The 20,679-nt window shown below is 40.3% G+C and overlaps 3 protein-coding genes across 4 annotated transcripts; 2 read left to right on the top strand and 1 right to left on the bottom strand.

Moving 5' to 3' along the window:
• Positions 1-5,829: 5,829 nt before the first annotated feature.
• Positions 5,830-13,317, top strand: LOC135090924 (uncharacterized). Of its 2 annotated transcripts, none has more exons than XM_063988122.1 (6): positions 5,830-5,994; positions 7,027-7,129; positions 9,547-9,769; positions 10,940-11,094; positions 11,241-11,320; positions 12,468-13,317. In XM_063988122.1, exons 1-6 carry the CDS (start codon positions 5,966-5,968, stop codon positions 12,682-12,684), a joined length of 807 nt encoding a protein of 268 aa, XP_063844192.1. In that variant the 5' UTR covers positions 5,830-5,965; the 3' UTR covers positions 12,685-13,317. The 2 variants fall into 2 exon arrangements, with proteins under 2 accessions (XP_063844192.1, XP_063844191.1); XM_063988121.1 differs by having other exon boundaries at positions 5,839-5,994; positions 10,943-11,094.
• Positions 13,318-13,414: 97 nt separating this feature from the next.
• Positions 13,415-15,509, top strand: LOC135090923 (uncharacterized). Its single transcript, XM_063988120.1, has 2 exons — positions 13,415-13,720; positions 14,198-15,509. Exons 1-2 carry the CDS (start codon positions 13,553-13,555, stop codon positions 15,155-15,157), a joined length of 1,128 nt encoding a protein of 375 aa, XP_063844190.1. The 5' UTR covers positions 13,415-13,552; the 3' UTR covers positions 15,158-15,509.
• Positions 15,510-15,702: 193 nt separating this feature from the next.
• LOC135090925 (succinate dehydrogenase assembly factor 4, mitochondrial-like) lies at positions 15,703-18,586 on the bottom strand. Its single transcript, XM_063988123.1, has 4 exons — positions 18,313-18,586; positions 17,249-17,319; positions 16,992-17,087; positions 15,703-16,555 (listed from the first exon to the last, which is right to left on the bottom strand). Exons 2-4 carry the CDS (start codon positions 17,286-17,288, stop codon positions 16,380-16,382), a joined length of 312 nt encoding a protein of 103 aa, XP_063844193.1. The 5' UTR covers positions 17,289-17,319; positions 18,313-18,586; the 3' UTR covers positions 15,703-16,379.
• Between the last annotated feature and the right edge of the window lie 2,093 nt (positions 18,587-20,679).

Raw genomic sequence — 20,679 nt, 5'->3', positions numbered from 1 at the left:
GAGTGTTTTTTTGGTTCATGCGACAGGTTGACAAGATTTCTACATTAATAACAGGAGAAATACTCTTGAGGATCAGGTTAGTCATCTCTGTAACCTTTGAAAATAGTCGTGGTGAGAAAGCAAAGCGTTCAGAATACGGGCCTTAGTGTCGTCTCCGCAACACTCCTCAAACTTTGTCTCGTTTAATTAGTATGACGTTTTAGTTGGTGTGACATGTTTCATAACCACATTCTTCCCTTCCCTTCCAAGAGTTTTTCTTCTTCTTCTTCTTCTTCTTCTTCTTTTTCTTATTCTTCAGTATTTCGAAACGATCTTCAGCCCGTTTCCTTTTTTCTGTTCATTCAAGTACTCATTTACATTTATGATTGTCACGGCTGTTGTTTATCTTATTCAAGAAAAGATATAAAGACTGATGAAAAAGATTTCTTTTAGTCCTTGATCTGGATGTGTTTTGATAATTATCTAGCGTCAAAGAAAAGGTTGAAAGAAGAGTTGTTAAAAATCCGCTTCGTTCCGTGTTGTGGTTTGGGTGTGTTTCTGTATTTATCACATAATTCTCTCTTAGTCACCCTCCGTCACAGCGTTTCCTAAGATTTTCTTCGAAGTCTACAAACCGAAACTCCACATGACGAACGAACCTTTGTTTTCATCATCCCTAAACCCTATAAGAAGGAACACCTTTATATCCGGTAACATGAAGATCTCCCACGCTAGCTAATTTGAAATGAGAGATATTAGCTTAGATACCTTTAGCTTAGTTAGTTAACACTGGGTTAGGTATTTCGTGACTTTAATCTGCCAGACTAATCTAACCTAACCTAACCAATCCCTTAATATAGTGAGGAGCGACTCACGTTGATATGACCTCCCTTAACTTTTTATCTGTTTATAGCACTGAATATCCTCCTATGTTTCTTCATCCAGGCAGCTATACTTCATCTCGTTCTGGTTATGGTTGCGGGCTTGTAATTAAACTGTCAAGGATGAGAGTAAAATTCCAAGCAGTTTTTAGTTCCGTCGCCGTGGAGCGTGAGTTGTGTTGAAGTAACGCCGACAGGTGCACCAGCTTCTGGTGGGCGACTGCAGTACGATATAAGAACATAAGAACATAAGAAAAATAAAAAGCTGTAAGAAGCCATCAGTCTACACGTGGCAGTACCTATAGGAAACATACCTACCTATTTCCACCTATCATCCCCATTCTTTTAAAGATCCCTAATGTCTTAGCACTAACAATCTGATTACTGAGTCCATTCCATTAATTTTCCACTCTATCTGAGAACCGATTTCTTTCTATCTCTTTGTTAAATATTTTATTTTTTTTTTTTCAAGTTTGAACCCATTATGTATCCTGATTACTGATCCTGGGATTTTTTTTTTTTTTTAGTCTCTTATTACATCCACTGTTATTACATGCACAAACTTTCTGGCTGTTGTGGCTTCTTCCCAAGTTTAAAACCCTTTCAGTGCGACAGGTAACAATTTTCAATACTAAAAGCATTGTACAAGACATTTACAAACACCTACACGAAAGGAAATTTAATTTAAAGAGAAGATTTCCAACTTTCTAGCCAGTATGTTTTGATTGTAAAACAAAGAGAGACGCTTCAGAATGGTTAGTGATTAAGGAACGATGTGTTGAGTGGCAGTGAAAGGGTAACAAAATGAGATGGCTCAGAATACTTTCACTAGCTTTCCCGGTGTTACGGCTTCTCCCAGTGCTCAATACAGTGATGTGGTGCGAGTCCCGGGTCTAATTTCGTTAGTTCCTATGGGTTCGTAAGTGTGATGAAACTTTGTGGTGCAAATTTCGAATAGAATTTCGAAAGACACCACAGACAGCAAAGGAAGCGATCGTGTAGTTCAAATTTCTTAACTGCTACACGATTTTTCCTTTAGATAATCACCAACAACATTTTTATATTTATTTGTGTATTTAATTTTCAAATATATTTTTGTAGTAAAAAAAAAAAAAAATTTCCCTCGTCTCTTTCTCCTCATAAGTAACTTTTACAACGTTTTGAAGATTAATGAAGGGTGCCTTTAGCAGTACAAAGGTTGATGCCTATAGTTATGCGTTTGTTCGGTAAAATCATCTCGGAGTACCGCATTTATATAACACGTGCCACGCTGTCACTTACATTAGAGGGACAGTATTCAGGTGAAGCAACCTATTGATGACGTCTTTGGGATGAGTCTTCGGCTTCCTCATTCCCAGGTAACACAGTTTACCAGGTTTTCCCGGCGCAGGTGTGGGCGACTAATATGGCCATTTGGGTCACCACTCCTGCACCAGCCCATCGCCACGGTTGAAACTCATTCCTGGAAAGCAATCCTTTTTTTTTCGAGACTTTAGTAGTAACAGCTTCCCGTGCGTGTATAATAGAAGGATAAACCATCACTAGCCCAAAATTATGAAGGTTTAGAAATGCATACTATGAAGGCTGCTTCATCCGTAGATATTCCGGGAAACTTTCACATCATGGTCCCATTCTCCTTCGTCACGAGTGAGTGAGCGCACAAACCTTGGCTACAGCTTTTGAAAACAAACGTAAGCCGAGCTTACGTGTATTCCTCAGGCTAAAAGATGAGAGAGAGAGAGAGAGAGAGAGAGAGAGAGAGAGAGAGAGAGAGAGAGAGAGAGAGAGAATATATATATATATATATATATATATATATATATATATATATATATATATATATATATATATATATATATATATATATATATATATATATATATATATATATAAACATCAGGAGAGAAGGAAGAGGAAAATGTAGAGATTTTAGCACCGGATTCTCGCGGAGGAATGGAGGGGCGGCAACAAGTCTCTGAACAGGTTAGTGCAGTGGATAGATAGCTGGACCGGAACAGGGTGGGGGTCGAAGGTGTGGAGGGGACTTCCCTGACAGGTGACTAGGACTGGGGTGCACATACGAGTATGTATAATCAAGAGGATGTCCACCTGAACACTCCACGCGGCTGACCACTGAAGGGGGATTGCGTGTCTGGTTTTCATTCATATTAATGTTCGATATTAAGTACCTATGTACATATTCGCGCATTTTGTTATAAGTTTGAAGTGTAGAAGCTAAGTCGTTAAGATCATGAAAACTAAATAAATCAACTGTATGTTTTATGTTTTCGACAATAGTTTAAATTTCTATATTTGACTCATTTCTTTTTACGTTTGATGTGTTGTACTTGAGAAAATTAAACGTAGGATGTATGTGCGACTTCAGTAAAAGTCGAAAGTACGAAGTTTTGCAGCTTTTCTACTTTTTTGTTGCCAAGTTTAAGACGAAAAACGCGAGTTTTTATACAGAATTGGATCAAGGACAGTGTTGCGATACGGTGAATCACACTCGCGGCGCCCGGAAGCTATAATACACGTGTTGCAGGTGCCGCTTCTCTATATTTTCCCGCAAGGCCTTGGTGCGAGACTTTTTACTGCGCCGCCCTGTTCCGGGTGTGGTCAGCTGAACCAACGACACCGCGCGAAGACCAGGATCAGGACAGAAGCCATGGAACAGTTACACAGACTTTCACACCGATAAGAGACATAATCACTAAGGAGGAACGAATAACAGCAAACTTGTTGATCCTTACCAGAGACTAAGACAGAAGACAGGTACACAGACTTTCTCATCGAGGAACACAAAGGAGGAACGAATAACGGCAAATGTGTTGGCCCTTACGAGCGACCAAAACCAAAGCAGAAAACTTGGAATTGTTACGTAGACGGAAATTTTGTACCGAGAAGAAACACAGAGGAATACAAAGGAAGAACAAACAGCAGCAGATTTATTTAGCCCTCACAAGAAAATAAGACAGAAAAAAAAACATACTAAATTTAAACTTCCCAAAAAGTATATACAACGTAGCGGAGGGCAGCGATTAAGAATAAGACCGAAACTTTAATGACATCGAGTAAAAATATATTGATGATGATGATGGTAGTGGTTGTGGTAGTGGTAAGCAAGAGGAAGAGAAGGAGGATGAGTAAAACCAAACTATGACGCGCCAGGGCCTAGGCAGTGCATAGGCCTGAGTACATAGCAAAGGAAGCAACATTCCAATACACTTATGCAACACATTAGTCCTGCATGGCGTCACCGAGAGAGAGAGAGAGAGAGAGAGAGAGAGAGAGAGAGAGAGAGAGAGAGAGAGAGAGAGAGATGGAGAGAGAGAGGCTACACACACACCTACATGCAAGTGGAGATGTTTGTTTGTTGCGATAATATTTTGTTCACCGTAATCTCCATTTGAATTCTTTCCTTCATCTTAGGCTTAAGGATTTGGATGAATACGTGTGGACTCATATAAATTATTTTCCAACCTATTATCCTTACGTAAAATATGCAAGGTTGCTGAAAATGACGAAAGGAAAGTCTAAAAGACTCAACAAAGCAGGGATGTGACGGTGATGGTGGTGGTGGTCGCATTACGCGGCCATGTGGAGGAGATGTGTGGTGAAGTGTGTGGTGTGTTTTGGTGTGGTGTGTGGTGTGTGATGTGGTGCGTGGTGAAGTGTGGTGAGAGGCCGAGCACCACACGCTAGTCCCCCTCACAGGAAGGGACAACATTCTTTATCTTACCCAGCAGGAAAGTATCATTAAAAGTGACGTTGAGTGACAGAATGAGAAGTGTTACCAAATGTCGTGGCAGGGCTTCGTGATTTTCTTCACTCTCTTTACCCGAGCGCGCGCGCGCGCGTGTTGAGAAAATAACTAGGTAATTTTAATTTTCTTCCTTGCCCCTACCGGCGTGAACAGTTATACACATATACATACATATATACATACATACATACATACATACACAAAGCACAGCAGCACACCACAACAACCTACAAGAGAGCAATGAATGCCAAGAGGAAGCATCTTCCAGTACCTTGAATAAGTTATGGCTGTGCTAACATACTGCCAACCTTATAGGAAACGCCGCAATACACACCTAGAGAGAGAGAGAGAGAGAGAGAGAGAGAGAGAGAGAGAGAGAGCCCAAATAAACCTTTTCCATTCCGCTCACAATCTGCAAGGGACAATCACCCTTTCGATCTCCTAAATAAATGCTACAGTCTTCCAGCCGACAAGACTCCTCACTCAGTGTGTTCCAAGGAAGCTAAAGACACGAGATTTAAGCTTCCTTGGTGTATTTCGTAATGCTATGGTAAGTGTCTCTGGGAAAGTGAAGTGAGTAAGGTATCCGGATTAGCGAAAATAATAATCCCAAAGGAGACCCAAAGATGTTTCCACTATGAAGGTAATAATAAAAGATCAGTAACAAGTTTCCCGTAACTAACGATAAGGAAAATTAGAAATCTACAGACCTACCCCGATATTTTAACTATTCTCACTTTCCTTATGCTATTTTCCGTTTGAGTTCGTGTTGGTTTTCATTTTAAGTTCCTTGATATAGTTCTCCTCTTCTTGCTTCATCAGGCCGGAGTCTTCTTTACAGCTAAAATACTCTTTGTGTCATCCATCTTCTTCATATTGTTTAGTCTGCAATTCCTTACTCTGAATTCATCAGGTCGTACATCTTCAGAGTAACGTTCCCAGACCCATTGCCCTGTTGCCCTATTGCCCTAACATTATCTCTTCACAACGCCCCCTACCACTTTCGCTTCCCGTCCCCCTCCCAGGCATCCCCGGGATCTCCCTGCGTCATCAACTTCTCAGGTAAATTGTCATATTACGCTGCAGACCTTGAAAGCCAATGGAATCGCGGAAACACGATGACATCACAAACGTGCCGCCAATCAGAGAAGGTAAGAAGAGTGACGTCACAGAATCAACCGACGAATAAATATGAGGGAGCAGGAATGAGGCCTCAGTCAGTGCTGTGTGAGTCCTCGGTGCAGTAGGAGTACAGTTACGTAGTGATAGTGTTAAAGTACTGAGGAAGTATTATCGTACCTTTGGAAGACTAGAGACGGCACTTAGAAAGCCAAGCATTATGTCTACAGGGAAAGCGACAAAGATTCTGTGAGTGGCAGCGTGTTCTTCTTCTTCTTCCTTCCCTCCCTGGCGACTTGTGTTTTTTTTTTTTTTTTTTTTTGCTTTTCGGCCTTGCACGGGCTCCTGCATCCGAAAGTAGCGGAAAAGTAAAGTGTGTTTTTATTTGCACACTTCTTATATGGCGCATGTCTTTACTTACATAACTAGTTCAGTGTTTATGTGCAGTACGTGTGAGTTAATTTTTGGGTTTGTGAGTGATGAATAGTTTATGAATATATATGTAACCTTATATCGTGAGTGTGTGTGTGTGTCCAATATCAGTATGCATATTACGGAACAGAGAGAGAGAGAGAGAGAGAGAGAGAGAGAGAGAGAGAGAGAGAGAGAGAGAGAGAGAGAGACCCGGATATCGAGGACTGACTTACTTGGAAGAGTGAGTAGCAGTGATGAAAAAAAAAAGGGAGGCGATGTGTGCAGACGTGATGCTGGTGCCGGGGATGTCATGAATAGTGTGTGTGTGTGCATGTGTGTGTGTGTGTGTGTGTGTGTTTAATGGTGCCGCAAAGACGAAAGTTTCACAAATAAAAAGTTAATGGCTGTAGTTACGTCTGGTTGCGATAGTAGTAGTAGTAGTAGTAGTAGTTGTAGTAGTAGTAGTAGTAGTGGTTGTAGTAGTAGTAGTAGTAGTAGTAGTAGTTGCCTTTGTTGTTGATGTAGCAGTAGTAGTATTTTGCTGGTGATGTAGCAGAGTAGTATACAAGAATTAGTAGAAGTGACAATAGAAATTGCACATTAATATAAACAGCAGCAATGGTAATATATATATATATATATATATATATATATATATATATATATATATATATATATATATATATATATATATATATATATATATATATGTATATATATATTAAGTGTGTGTGTGTGTGTGTGTGTGTGTGTGTGTGTGTGTGTGTGTGTGTGTGTAAAATAGTAAATAAAATATAATATATTACAATAATAATAATAATAATAATAATAATAATAATAATAATAATGATAATAATAATAATCCAGGGTGGTGGCGGCGGCGGTGGTGGCGGCGGCCATGGGACACACCCTTCACCTGGGCCGCACCTGCCCCGAGGTGATGCCCTTCCCCAACCTGTCAGTTGATAAGGTGCGTATTCCCTTCTCTCTCTCTCTCTCTCTCTCTCTCTCTCTATCTATCTATCTATCTGCAGAAGTCAATCCATAGACCCAAGGAAATGATGACCTCTCACCACCCTCCACCTGCGCCACGCTGTTATAGTGTGTGTGTGTGTGTGTGTGTGTGTGTGTGTGTGTTATATTTATTGTAAACATTGTCCTGAACGTTTAGGTAAGAGAGAGAGAGAGAGAGAGAGAGAGAGAGAGAGAGAGAGTTACAAAGTCACAGAAACACAGGTCACAGCATACCTTGCAGTCTTCACGAGGTGTCCTGACCTAGGACTACTAAGGTGATAATAGAAGAAAAGGGTAGCAAAACAAAAGCTTTCTCCCCACCCTCTACTCCCTCCGGCATAAAGCGTACAGTAAACAGATCGGAAATCAATACCTTACGGAGTTGGAGAAGTAGAAATCAGAAGGAAATTTTATAGGAAAGAATGAAAATAGATGAAATGAGGTGCCCTCAGTTCCTGGATGAAAGGAAATTAACAAATGATGTCAATTGCAGATTTGAGGCAAAGTATATATCAAGATGGCGTTTAAAACTCTTTACAATAGTGCAGTTTATCACGTCTCGAGGAAGCCCATTCCACAGACTGACTACACGATGGAAAAAGAAATATTGTGATCCATGGAAATTGAAGGACTTCCCAACAATTATGTAGCCGTTTCCTCGCTTGTAATTTGAAGAGTATATCGTGAAATACTTACTGCAGTCTATGTTATCAGTGCTTTTGATGATTTTAAACACTTGTATTAATATCGCCTCTTAGTCTTCTTAGTCTTAATGGGAATAGATTTAGTTCTTTAGGTCGCTCTTCGTTTGATTTGATTCTTAGGCTTGGTATCATTTATGTTACTCTACACTGAACTCGTTCTGATTTATTTATGTCTTTCTGGTAATAGAGGCACCATGCTTGAAAGCAATATTCCAAAAAAGGGACGGACCAAGGAGTTATACAGATTGAGAATCGTATCTTAAAATGATCTGCCGATTAAGCCAATTATTTTGTTCGCTTTTTACAACTTCTGAATGTTGTTGGCTAGGTTTAAGGCTGCTCGATATTGTTACTACTAAGTCAATTTTGCTATCTACAGTTTTAGGTTAGGTACCATTCATGATATACTTTGCTTTCTCGTTTCGATACCCTATATAAATCACTTTACACTTATATGCATTAAAACTCATTTGCCAGGTTCGTCCCCCTCTCTGACAACTAGTCTAGCTTATTAAGCACTTCTTTTATTTGTTCGTATCATCATTTGGTATCATCAGCAAATTTCGATATTATACCGGCAACACCCTCATCTATGTCGTTTATATAAACAAGGAAGAGAACAGATCCTAAAACTGACCCCTATGGCACCCCGCTGGTTACGTTAGTTCACTTGGGTGCTCCATTTATAACTACTCTTTGTTTACGATCACACACACACACACACACACAGAGAGAGAGAGAGAGAGAGAGAGAGAGAGAGAGAGAAGGCGGCTTTGATGGAGGAGATAGGGAGGGGTATAAGAAATGTAGAAACAAAGAGGATAGACATGGAGTGAGGTTGGGAAAGGTGTGGCTTAATTTACGCGTCACGACTTCTGGCCTATGATATTTACCTATTAAAATCCCTTTGGTTGACATGTCACATACATACTTAAAAAAAAAAAAAAAAAACTGTGTATTGTACGTACTTACGTTTATGAATATATGTAAATAGACTACCATTATTCTTATCTCTTTGTTTGTTGCCTTGGTGTCAAATAAGGACAGCACCACTCCCCCACGCCTGATATTGGTTTCCTTTGTTTCCGCGGCCCTCCCTTTAATAGCAACCAGCAAAAACTTCCTCTTTTTGTATCAGGGTCGATCATAAGCGTGCGTATCCTGGGAGCGTGACGTTAGAGTTTGATATATACTGCACTTACAAAGCTGCATTCCATTTGTGAATCGAACTAGTGAGGATTCCTGCCTACCTACCTACGTAACTATTGTACCTCCTTAACCTAAACTCACTCACATCTTCCACTTCCTACCCGTTCCCTCTAATTCGAATCTCTTGCTTCCCAGTTTGTACTGCCTCCTTTGTACTGGCCCATCCTTTTAAGATTTTGTTCTCTTATCAGAACTGTTTTTCAAAAGTAGAGCTCTTAATGTGTTTCTTTTTTTTTTATTGTTTGTGCTTGTTAAACCCTCACTAGAATCATGATAACACCCTTGAAAACCCTGAATAACTTATACTGCCTGCTAAATTTCAGAGATGAGTCAATGTACGTAATTTCCTTCCTCTTAATCTCTGTCTCATAACTATTACTGCAGGAGCTAGAATTAGTGGCGCCTGAAATTGTAATGGAATAAAACAGCCACCACTAACGCCATCTTGCGGCACACGTAGGTACTGGGTTCCTGGTACGTGGTTCACAAGTTCGACACGGACAACACATGCCTGATGTGGAACATGACACATGGGCCACTGCCGGACACACTGCTGGTGAAGGAGACCCGCCAGCTGGCAGTCCTGGACACTCTGGGCGTGGACCACACTCACGCCATCACCGCCAGGGTGGACATCCCCAACCCTGAGGTGCCCGGCAAGATGCGCATCAGGTGGCCTACTTGTAAGTGCTGCATGGCCTTAACCCTTTTACTGCCATCGTCCTGTGTCAACAAGCAGGACACCAAGAAATTATTTACATGATCACCCAAAAAAGGAAAAGGAATGTTATTTATTTATTTTTTTTTTTTTCATTTTAAGACAACAGGACTACTCAGGAGACTAATACAAAAATGTGTAAAAAGCTGCAAGTGATTAGGGAAAACATTATATAGCAATAAAAAGGTTAATGAAGATCGGTAGTCGCGGTCAGAAATAAAGTAAAGGACTACGCCCACCTTCATTGTGCTTAGCGTATCCTCTCAGTCTTAAAACTTCTGATATGCCAAAGAATCTGTCAGTTTGTATGTTTTTGCAAGAAGACTGTCGTCGGATCATGGGGCTTAAGACTGGGAGAAAACAACAAACACTGTGACACTAAGTGCGGTATGTTACTCTACTTCTGACGAGACAATGCTCAGCTCGCGGCTCAAGGCTGGGAGTTAGGTACTGATTCTTGTTAGATCCTTGTTGTGGTGGCGCTCTTGTAATCTTACCGTGCGTCATGTGGCCTTGTCGCGGCGCCATAACTCACTCAATTTAAAAGATGAGTGACTGCAGTGAGGAGTATGAAAGGGGTGACTGCAGCAAGGCAAAGAAAGGTAGGAGTTGCTGAGTTTTTCTTGCCTAAAGAGAAAGTACAGATATCTTGGAGGGGGTCTGGCGACCGGCGAGTGTGGAGACGGACCTTATTCACTACAATGAATTAGAAGCTGTGCCGCTCTCATGAGGGGGATTTATTCACACACAGGCCACATCAGTAAACCCGTGGGGAGGGTCCATGTTATTCGTGCGCTGCAATATATCATAACGTACACAAACTCATACATAGAGTGCTGGCGTCGTTGTTTTCTCGTCGCTGCCGCTTGAGTCTTGACGCGCAAGGATTACAGGAAACGTTAGATAAACTTTTAAGTAATGACGCAGCATTTTACTTCCCGCAAGGAGTACTTAAGAATAAACCTCTCTCTCTCTCTCTCTCTCTCTCTCTCTCTCTCTCTCTCTCTCTCTCTCTCTCTCTCTCTCTCTCTCTCTCTCTCTCTCTCTTTATAGTATCCCAATCACATGTGGTGTGGCGCAGACACCACACGTGCATGCCATTAAAGAACCATAACAGTGTTTTCTTTCGCCCCAGCAGCCTTGACGGGTTCAGCAGACTTCATTGTGTTCGACACTGACTACGAGACCTACATGGCCGTGTTCGAGTGTGACCGTGCAGGCCTCCTTCACCGCCGCTCCGTTGCCATCCTCTCCCGCTCACGAAACATCGATGTTATGTTCGTCAATAGGGTGAGTCTCTCTCTCTCTCTCTCTCTCTCTCTCTCTCTCTCTCTCTCTCTCTCTCTCTCTCTCTCATACAAGAACTTTGGCATAATTATCAGAGCAACACAAAGCGGGAGTTGTTAAGTACTGTACGTTGCGTCTCATTCCCGCAGGTGCGTCGCCTCCTGGACGCCGCAGGTGTGAGCCACTCTGCCCTGGAAGCCATCGACCACGACCTCTGCAAGACCAAGGGGTGAGCGCCACGCGGCGGTGACTGACAGACTGGCTGTGACTGATCAATGTACTTGATAAATTTGTATGATCGTGTGACTGAAATAAACACGAGACATTTGTAAGGACTGTTTGCAAAGGGACCTTTACTAATATATTGACTGATGCGTGGCTGAACATCGTAAAAAATCATGACCTTTTTTTTTGACACTAGTGAAGTCTACACAGTTGTTTTGATCATGGTGTCACCATTGCTACATTAATTAAATTCATGCATGAGGGAATTCCACTCATACCACTCTTTTAGACAGGGTGGAATCAAAAGCTTTTCGTCTTATAAACTCCTCTCCTCTAACTGACTGTTTTCAGCCTCTCTCTTATCGCCGCAATGCTGCATCTCTTGCTATCTTCTACCGCTATTTTCACGCTATCTGTTCTTTTGACCTTGCTAACTGCATGCCTCCATTCCTCCCTCGGACACGTTGCACAAGACTTTCTTCTTTCTCTTATCCCTATTTTGTTCACCTCTCTAATGCAAGAGTTAACCAGTATTCTCAATCATTCAACCCCCTCTCTGGTAAACTCTGGAACTTCCTCTCTGCTTTTGTATTTTCTCCTTCCTATGACTTGGACTCTTTCAAGAGGGAAGTTTCAAGACACTTATCTTCCGTTATTTGACCAATGTATCTGATGTCACTTTGGGAACTGGCATTTGAGTGGGCCTTAAAAAAAAAAAAAAATCTTGCCATTGTCCAGTGGCCCTCATATATATATATATATATATATATATATATATATATATATATATATATATATATATATATATATATATATATATATATATATATATATATATATATATATATATATATATATATATATATATATATATATATATATATATATATATATATATATACTAAAGGAGTGAGGATCGCCCACCATACATTTCCTTGGCGTTTGAAATCAGCTGCAAACCATGTGTTTCACACTATTCTCATATAGTATGTACAGTTACTACAGCTTTACCAGTGGGTAATTACAGTCTTTAGTTTACCTAGTTCTCGTGGCAAGATACGCGGGAGTCTCTATCTAATACGGGGGACGCCTGCAAGTGTCTTTCGTTGACACCCACACCTTCAAACCATCAACTGCCCCTTTCCCCACAGCAAGAACAACTGGCACGTGGACGAGGAGCTGTTCGGTCTGCTGCCTGGGGTAACGGAGGAGGAGGTGCGGCGAAGGGTATCTGAGGACGTCGAGAATTATGACATCTCTCAAATTGAGATAATAGGAGACGGTGTAATGCCCGAGGGCGACTTCAGGGGCAGCATTATACGTGGCGTCCCCGGGAATAGTGACATCAGGAGCAAGCCTCATGTGTGAAGCGCCCCGGCTGAGCCGACTTGCACGGTCCACAGTCAACACACCGCCCGGCAACATTCATGCACGCACCACGCGGTCATGAAACATAATACGGTATCCCAAAATATGTGAATTATGTATGATTACGGACTGTATTAATTGCCTTATGAGGACTGATTAATTTGATGTATTATTAGTAACATGAAATTCATTACACGGCGCGCCAGTTACAGTCCAGGATGAGAGAGAGAGAAGAAAAAAAAAAAAAACTAATTTCTCTGCACATGAGAGGCATTCTTACCCCATCCAGGTAAGAAAACACTGAATTAAAATAAATTAGAAGAGTTGCTAATCTCACGTGGATTGCGTGGATGATTAGATAAGGGTGCTTTATCAAGGCCGTAAGGGAACAGCCAGTACTCAGGGACAAATAGTGTGCTACTGACTGCCTTAGTAACAAGCTGTGGAGTTATTGTAAGTGGAAAGAAGTAATACATACTGAGTGTTACTCTGTGGTATCATGAACGTGTGCTCATTAGCGCTACTGACTTAGCATGTGAAGAAACCTAGTGGTGGAGGAATACTTTGCATACATACCAATAAGCAATACATGGGAGAGGATGTTTTGTTGATATTAATAAATAATTGAAATTATTCATCTTTATATCATAATTGCCTTATAACCCAATCCTCAAAACACAGTTTGTTATTGAAATAAGTAAGAGAGACAAAGTCACTTGCTGGTTCATTAGCCTCATTGTAAAGCTGCCACTGGGTGAAGCTCTACAAATATGTAACAAAATATAAATAGTGAATTTAACATGATGAAAAGTTACAATATTTAGTACAAGACAATACTGAAGGGCAGTGTGGTACTCCAAGAGGAAGGATGATGGAGCTGCAATTAAATGTTACAAGAGGGACCTTACTTGTGGTGGCAGTGATGGTCGGCAGTCTGCTGGGTAATGGCCTTGGTGATCTGCAGGCCTCCCCTAACTCAAAGTACTGCACACAGCATCCAACCTTTCTTTTCTGTGACTTCCTGGGAGCACAAGAGGTTAGAAGTTACAATATCAAATATGAGGCAGATAAAGTGTCACTAGTAATATATAGTCACATATAACACGAGCTTCCTGCAAAGAGCAGGATATGAGTGGTATTATATTAAATACTTAGAGTCCATGTGTCAGTATCTTTTGCTACTTACCTGCATGGTGCCTTACATGCATGGATGATGGCTTGTATTAAAATATAGGCATATATAGATGAATAGATGCATTTGGTAACTCAAGGATAACTGAAGGTATTGTTAATTATGCCCCCCCCCAAAAAAAAATAATAATAATAAATAAATAATGATAATAATAATAATAATATTGGTCTTAAGGAAATACTCATTTTAGAATTCCCATTAACCTGTTTCTAGTAATTCTGAATGTAGTGTAAATTATGGATTATGAATGTAAGGCTAAATGATGAAATAATAAAGACAACAATGTGACAATTGTTAATTCCTCTTTTTGGATGCCATCAGCTGGTGGTGGTGGAGTCCTTGGCCAAGCGTGGAGGGCAGACGGTGAACACAGCATACCTGCACAATGCTGAACAAATGTTGGTGGCAAGTGACATTTGTATTAGCCTTTTGGCTTTCAGTGTCACCAACATAACCTACAGTGGCATCCCTGAAACCTGTGATCCTAACCAACACTTCTCCTTCAAGCTGGTGGACTCTTCTACAAACCTGGTGCCTCCATATGTTTCTCAGCTTGATATGCTGAGATCAGCAGCCCAAGAGGTCAGTATTGACAGAGATGTAAAGTTGTTCTCAGCAACCAGCTCTGTTATAGGTCACCTGAAAATTTCTAAACCTGTCCGGGCACTCAACATTAAGGTGGAAAACTCACTCATTGACAAAATAGAAAAGCTCCATCTAGAGAGCAGATCTCATCTGGTGCTCTATAATGTAACTGTAAACAAAGTGACACAGTCAAGCATATACCTCAAAGAATCATCCATGAACATATGGACAGGTGCCATCAAAACTTCATTGGAACAAGCTATAATCTTGGGTCCCAGAGCTTCTGTAACTCTGAAGGATACATACGGTAAAATATCACTAGCTGGCCCAAAAGAGGTGGCACCAGTGCCTGCACCAGCACCACCACAGCAAGAACACAGACCGCCAGGAGTACCCCCACCAACATCTCAAACTGCAAGACAGCAGACTCCTCCATATAATCAGTCTGTTCTGGTGTGGGTATTCCCAACAGTTCTGGCAGCAGTGGAGGCCATTATAATTCTCATAAACTGTACCAATTGGTTTCCATCTCTCAAGAGAAAGAAATTACCCCAGGGCTTGGAGGAAGGGAACCTGAGAGTGACAAGACAAACAGAAGCTGTGAGTGGCTCTTCCAATTCCACGTGGCACTACTACACAGAAGTTCCACTTATGGCTGTAAATAGACGGCAGAACACAGAGTATAAATATAAGTGACTGGATACCAATAAGGAATGTATTGATATAAATTTAAAGTTTTCAAGTTTTTGCCAAGTCTATAAAGTATCACTGAAGGTTGTGTATGGCACTTGGTACTCACACAAGAAAATAACAGGGAAAGACATCACACAATACTGTAACAAAGTGCATATCAGAAATTCTTTAGCTTTAGGAAGCATAATGATAGAATGAATGTAAGAGATACTGATATTCCTTACACCATGAAGAACAAGAACTATGAACAAACAGGCTTAAATGAGTCTCTTAATGCTTCTGCCTATACATAAATAGTCTTGGTGTACAGTATGTGACAGCAGCATATACAGATATAAATATATTTTCTACTTTACACTTTTGCTTACATATAAGGTGACCTCCAGAAAAAAGATTAAGAAAATGCAATCACTCGAGTGGTCCTAGTTTTAACCCCTAAGGTATACAACTTAAGATCCTGCCATTATTTTTGTAATAATTTGTTAAGGTATATACTGTATGAGAGTAGAACATTTTCAGAGTAGGAATGTTAACTTATAGTACATTCATTAGGTTTTGGTATTTTGTATTTACAATATTCTGTATTTACACACAAATGGCAATTCTTCAACAAAAAAAAAACATTATGAAAAACCATAAACTCATCATAAATATAATGCATGAATAAAACTAACTTGAAATACTGGACCAGAAATTAATTCTGTGGTTTGAAACAGTTTGGAATAACAAGCTATAAACTGTCACCAAAAATACATCTATGATGATGAATAATGGACATATCTCAGCCACAGTTCTGCTACAAATGTAAGTCACTGAGCAAACACCTTGTATGATGTCACACTCATAAACTGTTACACTTTCATCCAGCTAACAGAAAGGGAGGAGAGAAGACACCTGTCATGGCCATACACCTGAAGAGATAGATAAATAACTCATTCCTTTCATACTCTCAAGTATGAACATTGTCAGCTAGATATTCAGACTTATGCATGGAAATGAAGGTGTCATGCAATGAACAACAAATACACAAGTAGAAGATTAAATTCGAAGCAACAAAATGATGGCATATTCAAAGGTCTAATCATGGCTCTACTGAGGTAGTTCAGCAAGACAACTTTTTACTTTCTGGTGCAGTAATTGTACGGCTCATTGAACTAATAAAAATCACTGGTTGGGTTAAATTAAATTAAAATATATACTGCCTCCAGGATCCCAAAAAGAAGGTTCAGAAGTCAGTCACGCGGCCTTTCCGTTCCCAATCTCCATAGCGCGTGGGCTCTGGTCCCCTTGGGCCTCCTATTTCTCCTGTGGCAGGGTTGATATTGTCAGGGAAGGCTGGTAGGGGCTCCTTCTCCTGGTAGGGATGATGTCCCTCTGGAGTTTCTTGATCATCAAGCTTACCTACAGATGATAAATGATTATATATAATATGATGCTGAAACAGTATGGATATTCATTCAACACTGCCATTGCTAATTCCTCCCTGTTTGTCAAAGAATTCTTTTCCATCTCTGGATTACAAATCAGTAAGCTTTGATGCCTGACCATTTCCATACACCACCCAAAATTTTCTTTGTGGTAAGCAGGCACAGGGAAAAATCTCCAGAAAATTGTTTATTTCATAAACATTCATTAAAGTACTAAAAAAAGTAGCCGGATTCTGCTTTTTCTTACTTGATTTCAGTTTCCTTTATAGTACTGAATAATTGAAAAATATTGTCCTTTGTCACTGAACACATCAAATAGAAAGGTATGGCACCTGAAAACTCAAGTATCTATGACTTCTTCTGTTATCATTTATATGAAGATGGTATGCAGAGTAAACACATATACAAACCTATGGGGGTTTTGGCTTTCTTGGGAGCAGAGTCTCCTGCTTCATTACTCTTGGCTGATGATGACATTGCTTTGCATGACAAGGGAGTCAGCATCCCTGAAAGAAACATCAAATGACCACAGTTCATCTGCCAGGAAAAAAATGTACTTTTACTTATAAATTTCTAAAAACACTCAATGATCACCATGCAAATAAGGAGGCCCTTTTCTCGTCTCTCCACACATTGGCTGACAATCTTCCATCCATGATCCACTCACCTTTCATGTAATGGTTGAGGATGAAAGTTCTCAACAGCATCCTTCACTTCTGGTTCAGCTGGTTCTTCACACTGAGCAGAGAAATTTATCATTAAACAGTGGAAAGACTGCCAGGTTTTAGACATTTTTAATGAAACTTATCTTATGTTAAATATTTAGTTGTATGCATCAACTGAAAATGGATAGATATAATTAGAAGTGTCTTCATAGTACATGGCATGCTTCTAAGCAGGAACGAAGGGTAATGAATGCATAGGTAATGTGTACGTACATATAAGTGTGTGTGTGTGTGTGTGTGTGTATTTATCTAGTTGTGGTTTACAGGAGGGGAGTAATCTCACAGTATCCTGTCTCTATATCTATCCAGTTTGGTCTTAAAAGCATGGACAGTTATGGCATTGACAATATCTTCACTGAGTTCATTCCATTTGTTCACACTTCTGTAAGGAAAACTATACTTCTTGATGTCTCTTCTACAGTTAACTTTCTTCAACTTCTTACTGTGTCCCCTTGTACTCTGTGTGTCTAAATCTATAAAACATTCTTTGTCCACATTTTCCATACCATTTATCATTCTATAGATGTTTATTAAATCCCCTCTCCCTCTCCTTTTTTTTTTTTTTTCAATGGTAGGAATTTCTACCATTCTTAATTTCTCTTCATAGATCACCTTGCTCAACTCTGGAACCATCTTAGTGACTGCTCTTTGTACTCTTTCCAATTTTATAATATTCTTTCTTGTATGAGGAGACCACACCACTGTCGTATATTCCACTTTTGGTCCTATCATGGAAATCAACAACTTTTCTATCATTCCTTCATCCATATATATGTGTGTGTGTGTGTGTGTGTGTGTGTGTGTGTGCTGTAAGAATTGTGAATTCTCACATAGGTTTTATTGATTTATTTACCTTATTCCATGTACATTTTACTTTAGACAAAAAAGTTAGTCAGAACCTTACATAACCCATTAGCCCACTGCTTCCTATACCGTACCTACTTCTTACCTTAGGGAACTCATTACTGACACACAACAACAAGATTCAACAAGGCCAGCCACTTACCGTGAATTCAAACAGTGATGTAATAAAGAGGGGCAGCAGTGAACACCTTAAGCCAGACCACACCACAGTAATTCCGTAGTTATCAGCACAAGCAAGCACTGTACATTCGCTCCCAACACTGTCTCTTTTAGTCACAACAGTATGATCATACACTGTTTCAGTGTTGAGTAGCGGCTAGCTGGCTCTCCATACGTAACACGCAACCTGTTGTTGTTGTTGTTGTTGGGAACAGCTGACTGGTGGCGTAACTACAATACAGCCAGGCAGGGTTCCCACACTCCTGCGTGGGGACGACTTGCACCTCAACGGCAGATTGAACTTACTGTACTGTTGATAGAGTATAAAGCAAATTATCTTATTATATATAATCTAAAACAAATAAAAAGTAAACAAATTTATGAAAAGCAGTTCTGACCTCTGAAGCATCGTGAACTTCTGAATTATCTGCACTACTACTACTACTGCTGCTGCTGCTGTTGCTACTGCTGCTGCTGCTAGTTGTAGATAGCTGCTGCCACTGTACCCTCTGCTACTACTACTACTACTACTGTTGTTGCTGCTGCTGCTGCTTAAGTTGTTGTTGTTGTTGCTGCTGCTGCTATATCTACTGCTACTACTACTACTACTACTACTGTCTCACATGAAGTGGTGAAGCTTGCTCCTTCTACAGGAGTGAGAGGAAGGGCATAGATACACAGTGGTTGGTGATAGACTGAAGGTGGTTGCTGATTGGCTGACAGAATCCAAGAGAGGCTGATCAGACACCAGTTGGAAATGGATAATTTGATAACACCTCACTATTTGACTCATTTACTTAAATACAGTCGTAAGCTTCACGTGAAGCACCACAATATCACCCAAAGACTGGATACAAGAATCAGCAGGAATATTATGATGTATAAGGCAATCGAAGGTGGTGAAATACCCCGCAAGAGAAAAGGGTGACTGCCGGAGGCAGAGAGAGAGAGATGTTACCGTGCTGTGCCCGAATGTGGCCTTGGTCACTGCGGCCACCACTGTGACGCTAATTGTTCGATTAAGGTCTGAATAACCTGTTTTAATTTGTAGTATTAGATACAGTGTAAACATCATAATATTGTAAGGAATGCATTACAAGACTGTATCATTAAGAAGAAAAACATAAACACATATATCAAGAAAGAATAAGTCAAGAGTCCTTAGTGATCCATCAAACGCAGGTGATCGCGTGAGGATTAGTGTGACCTAAGCTTGACATCCCAACCCCATCCTACCTCATCTCTTGTCAACGTGTGTGTGTGTGTGTGTGTGTGTGTGTGTGACTGAATGCCAGCACTTAAAATAAAAATCTATGGAATAATAATAAGAAGAATGGATGGTGGAGGTGGGTGGTGAAATAGAAGTGGAGAATAGAGAGGCAGAAAAAATCCAGATTTAACTGTTTAAGTTCTCACAGGGTGGTTTCCTTTGTTGTATTGTCCTTCATCATAAACATAGAGCTTTATTATACAGGAACTATTAATGTCACAGTGTGTATGCAAGGCAAGAATTATGCATCTTTCTTTTACGTGTAATACTGTACACTCACATTAAGGTGAGAAGGAGGAACGAAGGGTAATGAACGCATAGGTAATGTGTACATACATGTGTGTGTGTGTGTGTGTGTGTGTGTGTGTGTGTGTGTTCAGGTCAAGTTGTGGAGGAGTGAGGGATGGGAGTGTGGGGGAGAGGGATCGCCAGACAGGGAAGACAAAACATTAGTATTTGTGAGGAAAGATGTCTGAATAGGAGTGAAGGAAGGTTTTGCTATGAAGAGAAACTGTGTGGATGATGGACGAGTAATAAATGGTTTATTTTTCTTGGTGCCTCAACCTAAGCTTTACATTCAAACAATGAGAGAGAGAGAGAGAGAGAGAGAGAGAGAGAGAGAGAGAGAGAGAAGGGGGGGGGACGATTTGAGTGAGGATTAGCGGTAGATCACCACCTCACCCACACTCTCCTGCTGGTCATCAAAATCAATCCAAACTAAAACACACCGCCCGCTTACCACCAACCACTTATGAGACTGATTATGCTGGTACTACTACTACTACTACTACTACTACTACTACTACTACTACTACTCTACTACTACTCTATTACTACTCTACTACTACTACTACTACTACTACTACTAATAATAATAATAATAATAATGATACTACTGCTACTACTACTATTACCACTACTACTGCTACTACCACTACTACTACTACTACTACTACTACTACTACTACTACTACTACTACTATCACTACTACTACCAATAATAATAATAATAATAATAATGCATGAGGAACAAGGAAAATGAAGTAGGAAAGAAAGGAGAAGGGGATTTCCCGTTGGCTG

This window comes from Scylla paramamosain, chromosome 36 (assembly GCF_035594125.1).
Source record: "Scylla paramamosain isolate STU-SP2022 chromosome 36, ASM3559412v1, whole genome shotgun sequence".
Taxonomy (NCBI): domain Eukaryota; kingdom Metazoa; phylum Arthropoda; class Malacostraca; order Decapoda; family Portunidae; genus Scylla; species Scylla paramamosain.
The sequence above is the reverse complement of the archived record's forward strand: the minus strand, read 5'-3'. Positions and strand labels throughout refer to the sequence as shown.

Bases quoted from the DNA above. Each gene is read 5' to 3' on its own strand.
- LOC135090923 (XM_063988120.1), top strand. From the start codon at position 13,553: ATGATGGAGCTGCAATTAAATGTTACAAGAGGGACCTTACTTGTGGTG. The intron at 13,721-14,197 runs GTTAGAAGTTAC...GGATGCCATCAG, and splicing joins ACTTCCTGGGAGCACAAGAG to CTGGTGGTGGTGGAGTCCTT.
- LOC135090925 (XM_063988123.1), bottom strand. From the start codon at position 17,288: ATGCTGTTGAGAACTTTCATCCTCAACCATTACATGAAAG. The intron at 17,088-17,248 runs GTGAGTGGATCA...TGTTTCTTTCAG, and splicing joins CCTCAACCATTACATGAAAG to GGATGCTGACTCCCTTGTCA. The intron at 16,556-16,991 runs GTTTGTATATGT...TATCATCTGTAG, and splicing joins GAAAGCCAAAACCCCCATAG to GTAAGCTTGATGATCAAGAA.
- LOC135090924 (XM_063988122.1), top strand. From the start codon at position 5,966: ATGTCTACAGGGAAAGCGACAAAGATTCT. The intron at 5,995-7,026 runs GTGAGTGGCAGC...ATAATAATCCAG, and splicing joins GGGAAAGCGACAAAGATTCT to GGTGGTGGCGGCGGCGGTGG. The intron at 9,770-10,939 runs GTAAGTGCTGCA...CTTTCGCCCCAG, and splicing joins GCGCATCAGGTGGCCTACTT to CAGCCTTGACGGGTTCAGCA.